At 51.9% G+C, this 13,912-nt stretch overlaps 1 protein-coding gene and 1 non-coding gene across 14 annotated transcripts in view; both read left to right on the plus strand.

Annotated features, from left to right (window-relative positions):
- PUM1 (pumilio RNA binding family member 1) overlaps nt 1–8,191 on the plus strand; it is a 139,936-nt gene extending 131,745 nt beyond the window's left edge. For 12 of the 13 annotated variants that reach the window (XM_035019262.1, XM_035019264.1, XM_035019256.1 and 9 more), the window contains 2 exons: nt 2,944–3,136; nt 6,321–8,191. In XM_035019262.1, the coding sequence (XP_034875153.1) occupies nt 2,944–3,136; nt 6,321–6,452 (325 nt within the window). In that variant the 3' untranslated portion in view covers nt 6,453–8,191. The remainder of the gene's footprint in view (nt 1–2,943; nt 3,137–6,320) is intronic. The other variant, XM_035019267.1, reaches the window with a different exon arrangement.
- LOC118020476 lies at nt 3,946–4,030 on the plus strand. The gene has a single exon (XR_004681910.1). It is a non-coding gene; the product is annotated as a small nucleolar RNA SNORD103/SNORD85 (small nucleolar RNA).
- Nucleotides 8,192–13,912: the final 5,721 nt, after the last annotated feature.

Raw genomic sequence — 13,912 nt, forward strand, 5'->3', positions numbered from 1 at the left:
ATGTAATATGGCCTATAGTCAAAAAAAAAGAAAACAGAAAAAACCCCAGCTAGTTCCAGACCTCCCTGATATTGGAGTTAGCAGAGAATGATTATAAAGCACCTATTTTAATTATAGTCAAAGATGTAAAGGAAGATATGATCATAATGAATGAAAAGATGTTAGTAGAGAATTAGAAGCTTTATTATAAAAAGAATAAAATGGAAATTCTAGAATAGAAAAATAAGCCCTCTGAAATAGAATTCGCTGTGTGGCCTTAACAACAGCAGATTAGAGATAACACAAGAAAGAGCTGATACGTTTGGACATAGATCAATAGAAATAAAATAGATTAGTGACTTACAGTTTTGATGGTGACCCAAAATAAAAAGTAAAAGTTTCATTGACTTTGCGCACACACACACACACACACATATGCATACACGTGTAACTGAAATTGTGTTGTCCATGATTAATTCTGATACTTACTGTTCTGTTTCATTTTTTTTTTTTTTTTTTTAAAGAAAAAGCTGGTCACAAATTACTAAGTTGATCTCACCACCCACAAATGGGCTGGGAACTGTAGTTTCAGAATGCCTAGAATAAACTTTAAAGACTGCAACACTCTCGATCATGTATTAAGGTGGAAGTCTTTGGCCAAGTGGGATCCCATGGTGGTAGCTGATTTACCTGCTTGCTTTCTTGGAAGACAGGTCAGTGTTGAGGATTGAGTCCTGTACACAGAAGAATGAGTGTCCTGTCTCCAATCCAGTTTAGTAGGAAGTCCTGACTAGTTTCTAGGGGAAGCAGGCCTGGAGTGGATGAAGGTACAATCCAGCCAAGCAGTCCTGAAAATTGATGAATTCTTTGCCTGAACATCTGGAGATCATGACAGGCTTTGTCCTCTCTGAACGGGATCAGTAATATCTTAAGTCCCTTTTCTGCTAAGGGAGAAGCCGATGGCTATTAGGAGATTCACTTCCACAGTGCTACACTTTGAGCTCACACTAGAACAGTACTGTATAGTAGTTAGATAGTGCTGTAGAAGGAAGGTGGGGAAAGAAGTTTTTCTACGATGCTGTGTCAAAGGGAGAGGCTGTTGTCTTAATTAGACTTGATTGATTAGGTCACCAGACTTGACAGACACTGTATTTTTTTTTTTTTAAGATTTTATTTATTTGACAGAGAGAGAGAGACAGTGAGAGAGGGAACACAAGCAGGGGGAGCGGGAGAAGGAGAAGCAGGCTTCCCGCTGAGCAGGGAGCCCGAGGTGGGGCTTGATTCCAGGATCCTGGGATCATGACCTGAGCTGAAGGCAGACGCTTAACAACTGAGCCACCCAGGCGCCCCAGACACTGTGTATCTTAAAGTTTGAAGAAATGACCGGTAGGATGGTATTTTTTAAAATTTTATTAAGAATTTTGTTTTCTTTTCCTTCCTTCCTTCCTATTTATTTATTTGAGAGAGAGAAAGAGAAAGCATGCACGCACTGGGATGGGGAGGAGCAGAGGGAGAGGGAGAATCCCAAGCAGACTCCATGCCGAGCGCAGGGCCCGATCCCACGACCCCCAAGATCACAACCTGAGCTGAAACCAAGAGCTGGACGCCCAACCAACTGAGCCACCCAGGCTCCCTGAGAATTTTGTTTTCCAAATAAAAGCTCAGTGTGCACAGTGAGCTAATACTGAGAGCTCTGTGGAACAGCATCCTCTTACAGTGTAAGAACTTGTGGAGGAGGGAATTATTCTGGTGATAGTTCCTGGACTATTCAGATATCTGGAGGGCTGGCCTCTGGAAGGAGTAAGAGTCCCTGCATTAGGTGCTCCTGACATAGGTATACATGTCCTTTTTCAGTCCCTGAAGGCAAAATTAAGACGAATGGGTGAAATTTGAGGGGAGAGCATGTTTTGCTTCAGTATGTAGAGAAGACTGTTTCATAGCCCTTCGCCCATGTGGTAGGTTGCCCTAGAAAGTAATTACTTCCGGATGATGAGAAATTCCCAAGCAGACGCTAAGTGGCCATCTTTCAGGACTGTCACAGAAGAGCTTCCTGCATTAGCTAGGTCTGGACTCTCAAGTTCCTTTTCTCTGTGAGAGTTCTGTGACCCACAGCAGCTCTTCCCCCAGTCACAAACTCTGTGTGAAGCCCTCAGCTGCACACCGACCCAGCAGATGCCCTCCTTGCCAGCTCCAGCGATAGAGAATACATACTATTCTTGGACATCACACAACTTCCTCATACCCACGGAGCCACAGGTGCATAGTGGTGTCGGACTTAATCACTCCGAGATGGTAAAGACCCATTAGCACAGCCGTGTGTAATTAAATCGCCCTCTCTGGCCCCCCCGGATTTAGTGTAGCCACAGTCCTGTCTTCCTTTTCCAAGGCGATGTATTTGAGAAGTGCTCAGAAATGCCGGCAGGTCCGTAGGGTGGTTGTTCTTAGACTCTGAAGAGGCAGCAGCAGGCTGCTGAATGAGTGCTGTGGTTCCTGCTTACACCCTCCTTGACTGAGCGTGCAGGGCCTCCTCTCCTGGGGGCCGCTCTTTGTGGTGGGCACTAGAGATAGAGACATAAGGAAGGCTTGTTCCTGACCTCCGTACACTTAGAAAGGAGAGGATTCATGGATTTTGGTTGTGTGTTGAAATTATAATCATTAACAAGTGCGGCTATTAAGCTGTCACGTGAGCCTCATATGTGAGTCCCTTCGCTTACCTGGGTTTGTTACCCTCACCTGTGTGAAGGTTGGGCCTGCTCTTCCCCCGAGACCTGGTGTCAGCCACGGTTCACATTGGCAGCCACAGATGGCAAAGGGGGAGACTCAGAGCCAGACAGTTGGTGAATTGATCTTCCAAAAATGTCAGGCTCTCTTTTGCTGCTGACTGTGAGTCAGCACAGAGACAAACAAACACAGCCTAACAAGGTCTTTGTTCTAAGAGTTGTCCCTGGATTTGTCTCATTACAGCAATGTTGTGGAGAAGTGTGTCACTCATGCCTCCCGTACGGAGCGTGCTGTGCTTATCGATGAGGTATGCACCATGAATGACGGTCCCCACAGTGCCTTATACACCATGATGAAGGACCAGTATGCCAACTATGTGGTCCAGAAGATGATCGATGTGGCAGAGCCAGCCCAGCGGAAGATCGTCATGCATAAGGTAGGCCAGGTTGGGCAGATCTCACTTAGAAAGGGTGCAAGGCCTGAGGTTCTTGACATTTCTGAAATGCAAATGAAGGTAGACAGCTTGCTTCTTTTTGTGGAGTTTGTCGCTGGACTAGGTCTCATGCTGTGCTCCTGTTTCCTTTTATCTAGAGTGGCCATTGTCTTCATGTTTTAGTAGCTCACTGGTGTGAAAGAGTCTTAAACTCCGGTCTTTGTGGGGGATTTCCGTCTGTGCTCCTCAGGGCAGGCTTCTGCCCCTCTGCTCCTGGGAGGCCAGCTCTCAGTCCCGCAAATCAGCCTGCTTGCCTTATTTCCTTTCCTCTTTCCTCTCATTCATCCCCCCCGCCTCCCCACTTTCACCGAGAGAGTGCCTGCCCGGTGCCTGGCCTGGTGTCTACTCTGTGCCAGGCACCAGCGTAGACACGACGCAGATCGGTCCCTGCCCACAGAGCACCGGGGAGGGGAAGAGCAGTGGAAAGGGCTGGTGAGCATGTGAGAGCCCGTGCTCACGGCTTCGCGGCTGAGGACGAGTGAGGAGAACAGGGACGGAAATCTGAACTGTTAGGTGCTGTGTGTGGGGCTGACAGCGAGAGCCGCCCATGGCTTCTGGAACAGTCGCAGAGCCGGTCTAGCCAGCCCCGCGCAGCCCCCCTGGGCTCGGGAAGCAAGACACACCCACGGGCAGGCCCGCTGCAGCTGTGTTTGTGCTGGGCAGGGCCGCGAGCCCCACCTGCTCCTGACCTGAAGCCCAGCCTTTGGGCTCTGGACTCCCTCGGCCCTTGTCATGGGAGAGGTTGGCCACGGTCTGGCGATGATGAGCCACTTGCCCTCACTGAGAACAAAGTTCGGTAATGAGAATCTTTGTTACGGACTCCAGTTCTGAGCCAGACGAGGGCCCCCTCCTTCACCCCCGCCTCCGGTTGGGAACACAGCACGACACAGCGAAACACTGCAGTGCTGGTGGCGGTGGCGGTGGAAGGCTGGGGGAGTCCAGAGTCCTTCCAGCCGTGAGGCTCGCGGATGCGTGGTTCAGGACGCTGCGGAAGGCCGAGGCCGTGTCGGAGTCATATAGAAGTTTTCAGCCTGTCCATTCGTTCAGTCCCGCATCTGTCAAATGCTCGTGTGCATCCTCAGAGCAAGCCCAGCAGTGAAAGCTGGCGAAACCAGAGAGCTGGAAGACTGGAGAGCAAACAAACCCTCCTTTCAGCAGGGCTCCGGTATCTGTGAATAGGGCAGTACCTTGACGGGTAGCTGAAGTCGTGCTGGGAACATATGGGGGAGGGCTGTGCGGGAGTGTGTCAGGCTCTCTTCTAATGTGGGGGTACAGAGAAGGCTCCCCCAGAGAGTGACATTTGAATGAAGCCCTGAGCCCTTCCAGGCAGAGGGAACGTGGTGCATGAAGGCTTAGGAGCAGGAGACAAGACCGTGTATTTGAAAAAGTTAGACGTGTTCAGTAGGGCAGGCCTGTGGTGCCAGGTCACATTTACGTTTCACATGATTGTCCTGGCTGATCAGTAACTTAGAGGAGGCCAGGCAGCAGGAGAGGAGGCAGTGAGGAGGCTGGATGGGTGGTTTTAAAGCCAAGAGGTGGTGATGGCTTTGGGATTGAAGACAAGTGGACAGAACGGGGCTTGGCAGTTGGCTGGCAGAGGGAGTGGAAAGAGGAGGAAGAGTCTCACGGATCCAAAAAACTGAGAGTTTTCCAGCTTTCACTGCTGGGCAGTGTCCTTTTCAGCAAGAGGAGACCTTGGAGCAGGTTGATTCCTTTCCACCTCCCACCAAATCAAGTAAAAAATGGAGTTCAATAACAGTGTGTGTGCTTGTGCCCGAGGGTCGTTAGTTTCTTGCCTGGGAAAGGAGAGGGATCCAAGTTCAGCGGCTGGACTTAGCAGTCACCAGTCCCAGGGACAGAGAGGTGGAAGAATTGAATGTGAATGTCATTAATGTTTCTAAAAGGCGAGCCACCAAAAACCCAGGGGGTCCTGAACCTCCCGTTCTAATGCCAGAAACACCAGCCGTGTCTGTCGTCCTCACTGCTGCCCAACTGAAAGTGTAGCATTATCGCGTGTTCTTTTTACAGAGCTGTTGAGGCGAGTGCTCTGGGCCACCCAGCTCACAATTGAACGCAGGGCTGTTAACGGTTCCCCACACGGGCTCGTAGGTGAGAACGAGGTAGCTGCTGTGGGTCTGTGTCCTCTGGCGCAGCAGTGGTTTCTAGAGCTGCTCGAGACTTCCTTGCTTTGAGGACCTGGCCAACCAGACAAAAATCGTGGCCTGCATGGAGCTCCCGACGAGGAGAGCGTCCACGTACCCTGGTGTGGGTGTCCGGTGTGTGAGTGTGCAAGTGCGCATCAGGGTGGGGTAGCAGGTACGCACGGTCCTTCACTGTTGGTGGACCTGGCGGCGGCTAAGCCAGGGATCGTCGAGGTGGCGTGCTTCACGCCGTAGCCAGGGCACGTCGAAAGCTCCATGAGCTCCCGGCAGAGAAAGGGTGGCTCCAGTGAGGAAGCACCTCTCGTGTCTGGGGACTGGAGAACAGAACACGAGCCGAACCTGGTGCGGGGGGTGAGGGGCCAGGCGGGCGCGGTGGGCAGAAGAGTCCTTGCTGCAGGACCCGGCGCCTGCGCCCGAGTAGCCGTCCGGCCTTGGATGCGCCGCTTAGCCACCGTGCTTCGGGGTTCATCGGTAAAATGGGGACGATCACACCTGCCATACGGGGCTTCAGTGAACAGTACCCCGCCCACACTTGTCATTTTTACTGTTGTCCGTCGTTTTCTGGGATCCCCTGTGAACTGGACGACAGGGTCACATGGTGCGCTCAGGGTTCATGGTGCCCAGAAAGAACCCTCCCGCACTGCTGAGGGGAGCCGAGGTGCCTCGAGGGGGGCCAGCGAGGCTGAAAACTCGCCCCGGAGGGTGCCATGCAGCGGCGGTGTGGTTGTCAGTGAGGACGCGCATGTCCCGCGTCCTGACCCGGAAGTGGTCTGTGGCCAGCCACCTCCCGAGCCCTCGTGCCCGTGCTCAGAACAGGAGCTCGTCCCAAGAGCGCTCAGCGCGGTCACTGTCCTCTGCCCGAGAACCCGGGGGAGGTGTTGCCTCGCGGACTCGCGTGCATGCTTCGGGGCCTGGGAGCGGTGGGCTTGCAGGCCAGAGTAACACACACTGTGCTTCCTCCCCAGATCCGGCCCCACATCGCCACTCTCCGCAAGTACACCTACGGCAAGCACATTTTGGCCAAGCTGGAGAAGTACTACATGAAGAATGGCGTTGACTTAGGGCCCATCTGCGGTCCCCCTAATGGTATTATCTGAGGCAGTCACCCTGTCCCCTCATTCCCACTGACCTCACTGGCCCACTGGCGAATCCAACCAGCAACCAGACATGTTCTAGTAGAGAAGCTGAAATGGGTAAATGGTTGCTCCAGGATTACCCGCTCCTCCAAAAAAAGGAATCAACTCCACAAGTGGAAAAGCCTTTGTAAATTTGTTTAATTTTATTACTCATAACATGTACTAATTATTTTTTTTAATTGACTAATTGCCCTGTTGTTTTACTGGTGTATAGGATACTTGTACATAGGTAACCAATGTACATGGGAGGCCACATATTTTGTTCAATGTTGTATCTATATTACACGTGTGGAAACTTTCAGGGTGGTTGGTTTAACAAAAAAAGTTAAAAAAAAAAAAAAAAGAAAAAAAGGTTTTTAACCCATTTTGCCTTGCCGGCAAGTTTTGCAAATAGCTCTTCCCCACCTCCTCATTTTAGTAAAAAACAAAAACAAACAAAAAAACCTGAGAAATTTGAATTTTGTTAAATGACCCCAAACTGGCATTTAACACTGTTTATAAAACATATATATATATATATATATATACATACATACATATATATATATAAAATGAAAATTGTTTTAGAATTGCAAAAGCTTCAGTTTATGACATTAAGTTTAGGAAACTTTGAAAAATTGCCTTTTTTGGAGACTATTATGCTGAAGAAGATGTGTAGTCTGTTTTGGGAGGAGGAGCTGTGAGCTCCTAGGCTGTCTTTCAAGGCCGGGCGGGTGTATTTGTTTACTGCCTACTGGATTTTTGTCTGTTAACATTGAAAGGCAAAATCTGATTATTTAGCATGAGAAAAAAAAAAATCCAACTCTGCTTTTGGTCTTGCTTCTATAAATATATAGTGTATACTTGGTGTAGACTTTGCATATATACAAATTTGTAGTATTTTCTTGTTTTGATGTCTAATCTGTATCTATAATGGACCCTAGTAGTCGAACATACTTTGGATTGTACAATTGTACATTTGTATACCTGTAATGTAAATGTGGAGAAGTTTGAATCAACATAAACACGTTTTTTGGTAAGAAAAGAGAATTAGCCAGCCCTGTGCATTCAGTGTATATTCACACCTTTTATGGTCGTAGCATATAGTGTTGTATATTGTAAATTGTAATTTCAACCAGAAGTAAATTTTTTTTCTTTTGAAGGAATAAATGTTCTTTATACAGCCTAGTTAAATGTTTAAAAAGGAAAAAAATAGCTTGGTTTTATTTGTCACCTAGTCCCACAGTAGCAAGATCCTTTCTAAATGTTACTCAAGATGATTCAGTTCACACTAGTGTTTTTTTTAATCCTAAAAAAGCAATGTTCTGCTTATTTTGTGACCGTCATAAGGACGTGCAAAGGTCAGCCCCGCCCTAGCTTTCCTTACAGTCAGAGCCCCCTCGCCTTGTAAAGTGTGGATTGCCCTTCCTTTTGTACAGAAGATGAACTGTATTTTGCATTTTGTCTCCTTGTAAGCGAATGTACCATACTGTCAGTTCTCCTTGTTTGGATGTAGACTTGTAACACTACACGGTGTACATTTCCAGCCTTGTGTATATTTCCCATGAACCTTTTTGCAAGCACACTTGTAACCATATGTGTATAATTAACAAGCCTGTGTATGCTTATGCCTGGGCAACTATTTTTTGTAACTCTTGTGTAGATGGTCTCTAAACAACGTGTGATCTTTATTTTGAAAAACACGGAACTTTGGAATCTGAGTTTGGGCTTCTGTGTTAACGCCTCCTCCCCCCCGAACATGAGTGCCCCAGGACAGCCCATTCCTCCTTTATGCCTTTTTTCCTGCTTGTTTGGTTTCTGTTCGCAGGACGGTGGGAGTGGGATTGGAATACGGCTGGGGTGGCAGACTGATAGCTCCGGAGTGCATTTTGACCCGAAGATGTTGGCGTTAGCCTTTGTCGTGCTTTCAAGAGCAAGACTGTTAGTCCAGATTTCCACCTTCTATTGAAAAGTCAGAGTATCTGCCTCCCTGGGCCCAGGGCCTGCCCACCAGTCACAGGGAACATCCTCAAAGAGCCAGTGCCCTGCAGCGGGACCCAGTTTGATGCTCTTCATTTGCTCTTGCCTTTGCAACATTGTGAGCCTGGGGTCTAGATTTGAATCCAATCAGTTACAGATGTCTCCCAGCTCCGCTACGTGCTGGGGCATCTCCTTTTCTGAGGTGGGCGGCCCCTAAGGCGTCTCGGACTGCTGTCTGGGCTGTCTCAGCCTCCCCTCCCGAGGCCCCCCTCCCTTTCCTCAGTTTGGGCTGCTGCTGTCCTCGTGCGGCCCAACCGGGCTGGCCCAGGAGCCTTGCTTGCTCATCTGGCTCTTCACCCTCAGATTGGGGCCGCCGTCCAGTTTTTAGCACAGGAGGCTCTAGCTCACAGAGGTGGGCCTGCCACCTATGTCTGGGAATGCTCATCCTTTGACCACCTTTGCCCCACGAAGACTGGTCGGTGTTGGCAGCTACGGGCTAGGCTCAGCCAGGGAGGCCAGGTGGGAGCCCGCGCTACCTCACGTCTGCGAGTGGAGCCCGGATCCCCTCCCGAAGGTAAGGGACTGTCACTAGCAGGCTCTGCGGTCCTGGGGATAAGAGAGGGAAAGGAAGCTAAGCTAACGCAGGTTTCGATGATTGTGCTGCAGTAGCCGAAATCAGGTCCTTCCCGAGGCTTCTCTCACTGATAGTCCTCATGGGCCCACCAGAGACCGCACGCTAGAGCTAGAGGGGCATCACCATCTGTCACTGCCTGTGCGACCCTTTTGAGTGTCATGGCTCTGGAATCGGACCACTTCCCTCCACTCACTGGGCCTGGGGGTGTTACTTCGTCTTAAATCAAACTTCCCCCTGGAAACTGAAGGTGCTAATACGTACATGGGTGGGGATCTCACTTCATGCCTTGGGAAGTCATGGCTGGGAAGTGGTGGCGGGTTTACCGGCCGCTCGCAGGGGCGGCGTGTGAAGCAGGCCAAGCAGGAGGCCCGGATCTCGCTCTGCCGTTTGCCCACCCGCCACCTTGGTGACTTTGGGCGAGTGGCATGAGCTGTTGGCGCCCCGCTTTCCTTCGGAAGCACTGGCGCTGCGTGAGCCCGCACTGTTGCTAGACGGGTGTCCCGTGCCCGGCACGTACCTGGCATTCGCTCACTTGTTGGTTTTCTTCCTTTCCACCGGGCCACTTACGTTCGCACTCTGTGTTTCTTCTCTCTCCCTTTTACTCTTAGCATTTTGTGAAATGTTTTGTCTTGGTGCTTTTTCGTGGTAGCAAGCCAGGTACTAGCTTGGCACCGTGAGAAGCCCCCTCCCCACCACCGTGTTCAGGCCTGTGTCTTGGAGGCCTGGGGAGGCGGTACGGTCAAACATGGGGTTTAATCCCTTTTTTCCGTGTCATCTCTCTTTTTTCAAGATTTTATTTATTTGACAGAGACACAGAGAAGGAACACAAGCAGGGGCAGAGGGAGAAGCAGGCTTCCCGCGGAGCAGGGAGCCCGATGTGGGGCTCGAACCCAGGACCCTGGGATCATGACCTGAGCTGAAGGCAGACGCTTAACGGCTGAGCCACCCAGGTGCCCCGCGTGTCATCTCTTGAGGCCGAGTTTCCTTCTGTGCAAAGTGAGGGAAGTAATAGAAGCTTTGTATCAAAGGTTGGTTGTGAGGATTACGTGAAATTAGGTAGTTCAGCATCGTGCCCGGCACATCGGCGCAATGAAGGGCTGGTAGGGTCGTGCCTCAGCTTTGACTTCACTCATCCCGCGTCTGCGCACGGGTGCTGGTGAAGCCAACCACCCTTGTCCGTCACTATAAAGTCACCTGCTGTGAACCCGCTGTTCCTCACCCCGGTCCTGTGAGGAATGGGGTCGCCCCACCCCAGGGGAACAGGTCTGGGATCTGAGGCAAGTCTTTCGGGCATCACGAGGGGGCGGGGCCGGGGCAGGCCCCTCCCTCTGCAGGATTGAGTTTCTCTCCGGGGCTCCTGTTCGCCTGCGCATTTGGCCGCCCACCACTTCTGCTCCAGGATGGGGTACCCCGGGCTGCTACCAGCCAGATAGCTGCGTTCGTGGGTTTCCCTTCCGGAGTCCCTCCAACACCGTTTATATAATGGTCTTTTACCTGGTCGCAGTGCTTTACGGTTTACAGAGCGCATCCGTATTTGTGATTCCTTGATCCTCATGAAAGCCTTGGGGGCTAAGGGTGGGTAGACGTTATCAGCCCATTATACAGATGAGGAGTTTGAGATCCCAGCCATACAACGAATGAGTCAATAACCACGTAAGGATTTTGTCTGAAGTTTTCCGACCCCAAGTCCAGGGCTCTATCCGTGCCGTCTTGCTCTTGCCACCTTCCGTTAGCCCCAGGAATAACTGTGTTCTGTCTTTCCCGCGCTCAGAGTCGGGTTTCAGAAGCGGGAGGCGCTGGAGAGGGAAGCATTTTGCGGGAGGAAGCTGGGGACTTCATGTAGTTACCAGCTGTAGCCACACGAGGGTGCTGCTACCTAAAGAAAGCATTCTAGAGGCCAAAGGGCTCCCCCTTCCTAGGTCAGGGCTGGGATGGGTTTCCCCTGGCTTGAGGGGCTCAGGAGTGGAGCCCCACCCAGAGACCGGAGGTCCGGCATCTGCCCTAAGATGGAGCTTCCCCTCTTCTTCCCCTCCGTCCCCAGCTTCTCCTGGGTTTAGGGCTAGTCCCTCACTCTGGCTTGGGATGGCAGGGTATGGTCATGCGAATCCCGCTCACAGGCCCCAGCGTTGCCTTTGACTCACTGGGTTACCTCTGCCAAATCACTGACTTCTCTGAGCCAACTGTCACTGGTTCAGCCCTGCCACCCTCACGGGGATGGTATGAGGTCAGGTGGGTGGGGCTGATGGGGGCAGCCCCATGTCTCTGTCAATATGACCAGAGGCCCTGGTGCCACTTGATGGGGCCACATCCCTGGCTTCTGCTCCAAACTTTCAAACAACTAAAACCTCTGTCTTTTTATGATCCCAGCTCCACTGGCCCCGTGCAACCTCTGTGAATCTTATTCCTCCCTTTGGACACTCGGCACAGGGCTGGGCACAGAGTAAGCCATAAGTAGGAGTTGTTGTTAATTATCATTGCCTCCGATTTTTCCTGCCATGTTGGGGCCCTTGGAATCTTCACTAGAGCGACTACTCAATTTAGCTTCCCAACTGGGGCGCTTTCCAGCATGAAGGCAGAAGCACCGAGTTATCGCTGCTCAGTAGCCCGCATGCAATGGGCCCCTGCCTCCTGGTGTTTTCCCCCCTGATGAATAGGGCCGCAGGGACATGAGAGGACATTGTGGAGACCTGGGGTGTGACTTCCGGGCCAGGTCACACAGGACATTGCAGCGCCAGCGTGCTCTCTCTCGAGGATTGCTTGCTCGCTGTCTAGGACACTCTATGGTGAGGTCCCCGTGGGGAGGGGCCAGGGTCTCCCGCGGCTAGGAGTCACACCTGCCACCTTGTAGGCAGAGCCTCCAGCCCCATGGAGCCTTCCAGGACTGCAGGCTCATGGGAGAGCCCAGGGCAGACCCACCCAGCTCAGCTGCTCCAGAACTCCTGCCGCACAGGAGCTGGCTGAGACCGTCAGGGCTGGTTGCTGTTTTAAGCTGCAGTGTTTCGGGGTAACTTGTCACGCAGTGATAGGCAACAGCCCCCGAAACTGCTGTAGTGCAGGACGGTCCCTGGCAAATCAGAGGGCCCGGGAGGCACAGGCTGCCCCATGTGTGCCGGCCTCTGAGAGCCGGCTCTGGCCCCTGCACACCCTCCCCAGGACTCCGGGAAGCTTCCCGGCGCTTTGCGGAGGACGCGTTCTGCGGTGGGGCTGGACCAGGGGTTCTCAGGAGGCCACAGCTGTCCCATTCCAGAGGTGGCTCAGCCCCGGTCTCTCAGTCCCAGCGGAGGCCCCCCCCTCCCAGCCCACCGACCTCAGGCCTGGAGCGCCCCACACAGGGAATGGCGGGAAAACAGCGGCCAATCGGGTGGTGACTGTGGGTCTGGCCCTGAGCGGGGCGCTGCCCTGCATTACCCTGTTCACCTCCCTCAAACCCTGGAGCGGGACAGTCACTCACTCTAACTTCCATGGCGGGAACATGGCAGGGGGTGGCAGACCCGGGATTTGACCCGGGCTGCTGAGTCCGTCCCTGCTCCTGCCCTCTGCCAGGCCCATCCCGGGGCCACCTGCGGGGTGCTGGGAATGAAGTTGGCCACCCGCCCTGGACCTGATCCACGTATGGGTGAGGAGACTGAGGCCCAGGGCGCGGGGCCACGCAGGCGGTGAGGGACAGAGCAGGGACCTGTCCCACGCGAATGTGGTTGCTTGTCCGTTGCCCACGCCCGCCCTGGGACGCCAGCTCCCTTGGCTCCCAGTCTGTGCCCGCCTGGCCAGGGAGCAGGGGCTCCAGGACTGGAGGCTGAGGTTTGGAAGGAGTCCCTGTGAACCTCAAAGCACTCAGAGAAACACAAGACCCACCAAATACCTCAATGACAGTGGTGCTTGCTCAGATCCCATGGCTTCGGGGGAGGGGGGTCTCCTTGCCCCCCTCAGTCCTCCTCGTGCCCCCCTCCCGCTCCAGGTCACTCTCCTGCACCCCCTTCCTTGGCTGTCACCCAGCTGGGCTGCTCTAGCCCCAGAATGAGGTGAGAAAGAAAAAATATTTTTAGAGAGGCTTTTTTTTTTTCTTCCAGGAAAATGACTCCAAATGTGCAATTTGTTCCCAAGAATGGGGGTGTGCTAGTGGGATGGCTTCTGGAATGGCTGCTCGGCCCCGATGGATCCTGTAAAGAGGGGATTGTCAGCTCCCTGTACACATGAGGACACTAAGCTCAGAGAGGGGCAGTGAGTTGCCCGAGGCTGAGATTTTTTTTATTATGTTAATCACCATACATTACATCACTAGTTTTTGATGTAGTGTTCCATGATTCATTGTTTGTGCATAACACCCAGTGATCCATGCAGAACGTGCCCTCTTTAATACCCAGCACCAGGCTAACCATCCCTCCACCCCCCTCCCCTCTAGAACCCTCAGTTTGTTTTTCAGAGTCCATAGTCTCTCATGGTTCGTCTCCCCCTCTGATTTCCCCCCCTTCATTTTTCCCTTCCTACTATCTTCTTCTTCTTCTTTTTTTTTTAACACATAATGTATTATTTGTTTCAGGGGTACAGGTCTGTGATTCATCAGTCTTACACAATTCATAGCACTCACCGTAGCACATACTCTCCCCAGTGTCTATCACCCAGCCACCCCATCCCTCCTACTCCCCACCACTTCAGCAACCCTCAGTTTGTTTCCTGAGATTAAGAATTCATCATATCAGTGAGGTCATATGATACATGTCTTTCTCTGATTGACTTATTTCGCTCAGCATAATACCCTCCAGTTCCATCCACGTCGTTGCAAATGGCAAGATCTCATTCCTTTTGATGGCTGCATAATATTCCATTGTAT

The sequence above is a fragment of the Mirounga leonina genome, unplaced genomic scaffold (assembly GCF_011800145.1).
Source record: "Mirounga leonina isolate KUSES-001 unplaced genomic scaffold, KU_Mleo_1.0 Mir_173, whole genome shotgun sequence".
Taxonomy (NCBI): Eukaryota; Metazoa; Chordata; class Mammalia; order Carnivora; family Phocidae; genus Mirounga; species Mirounga leonina.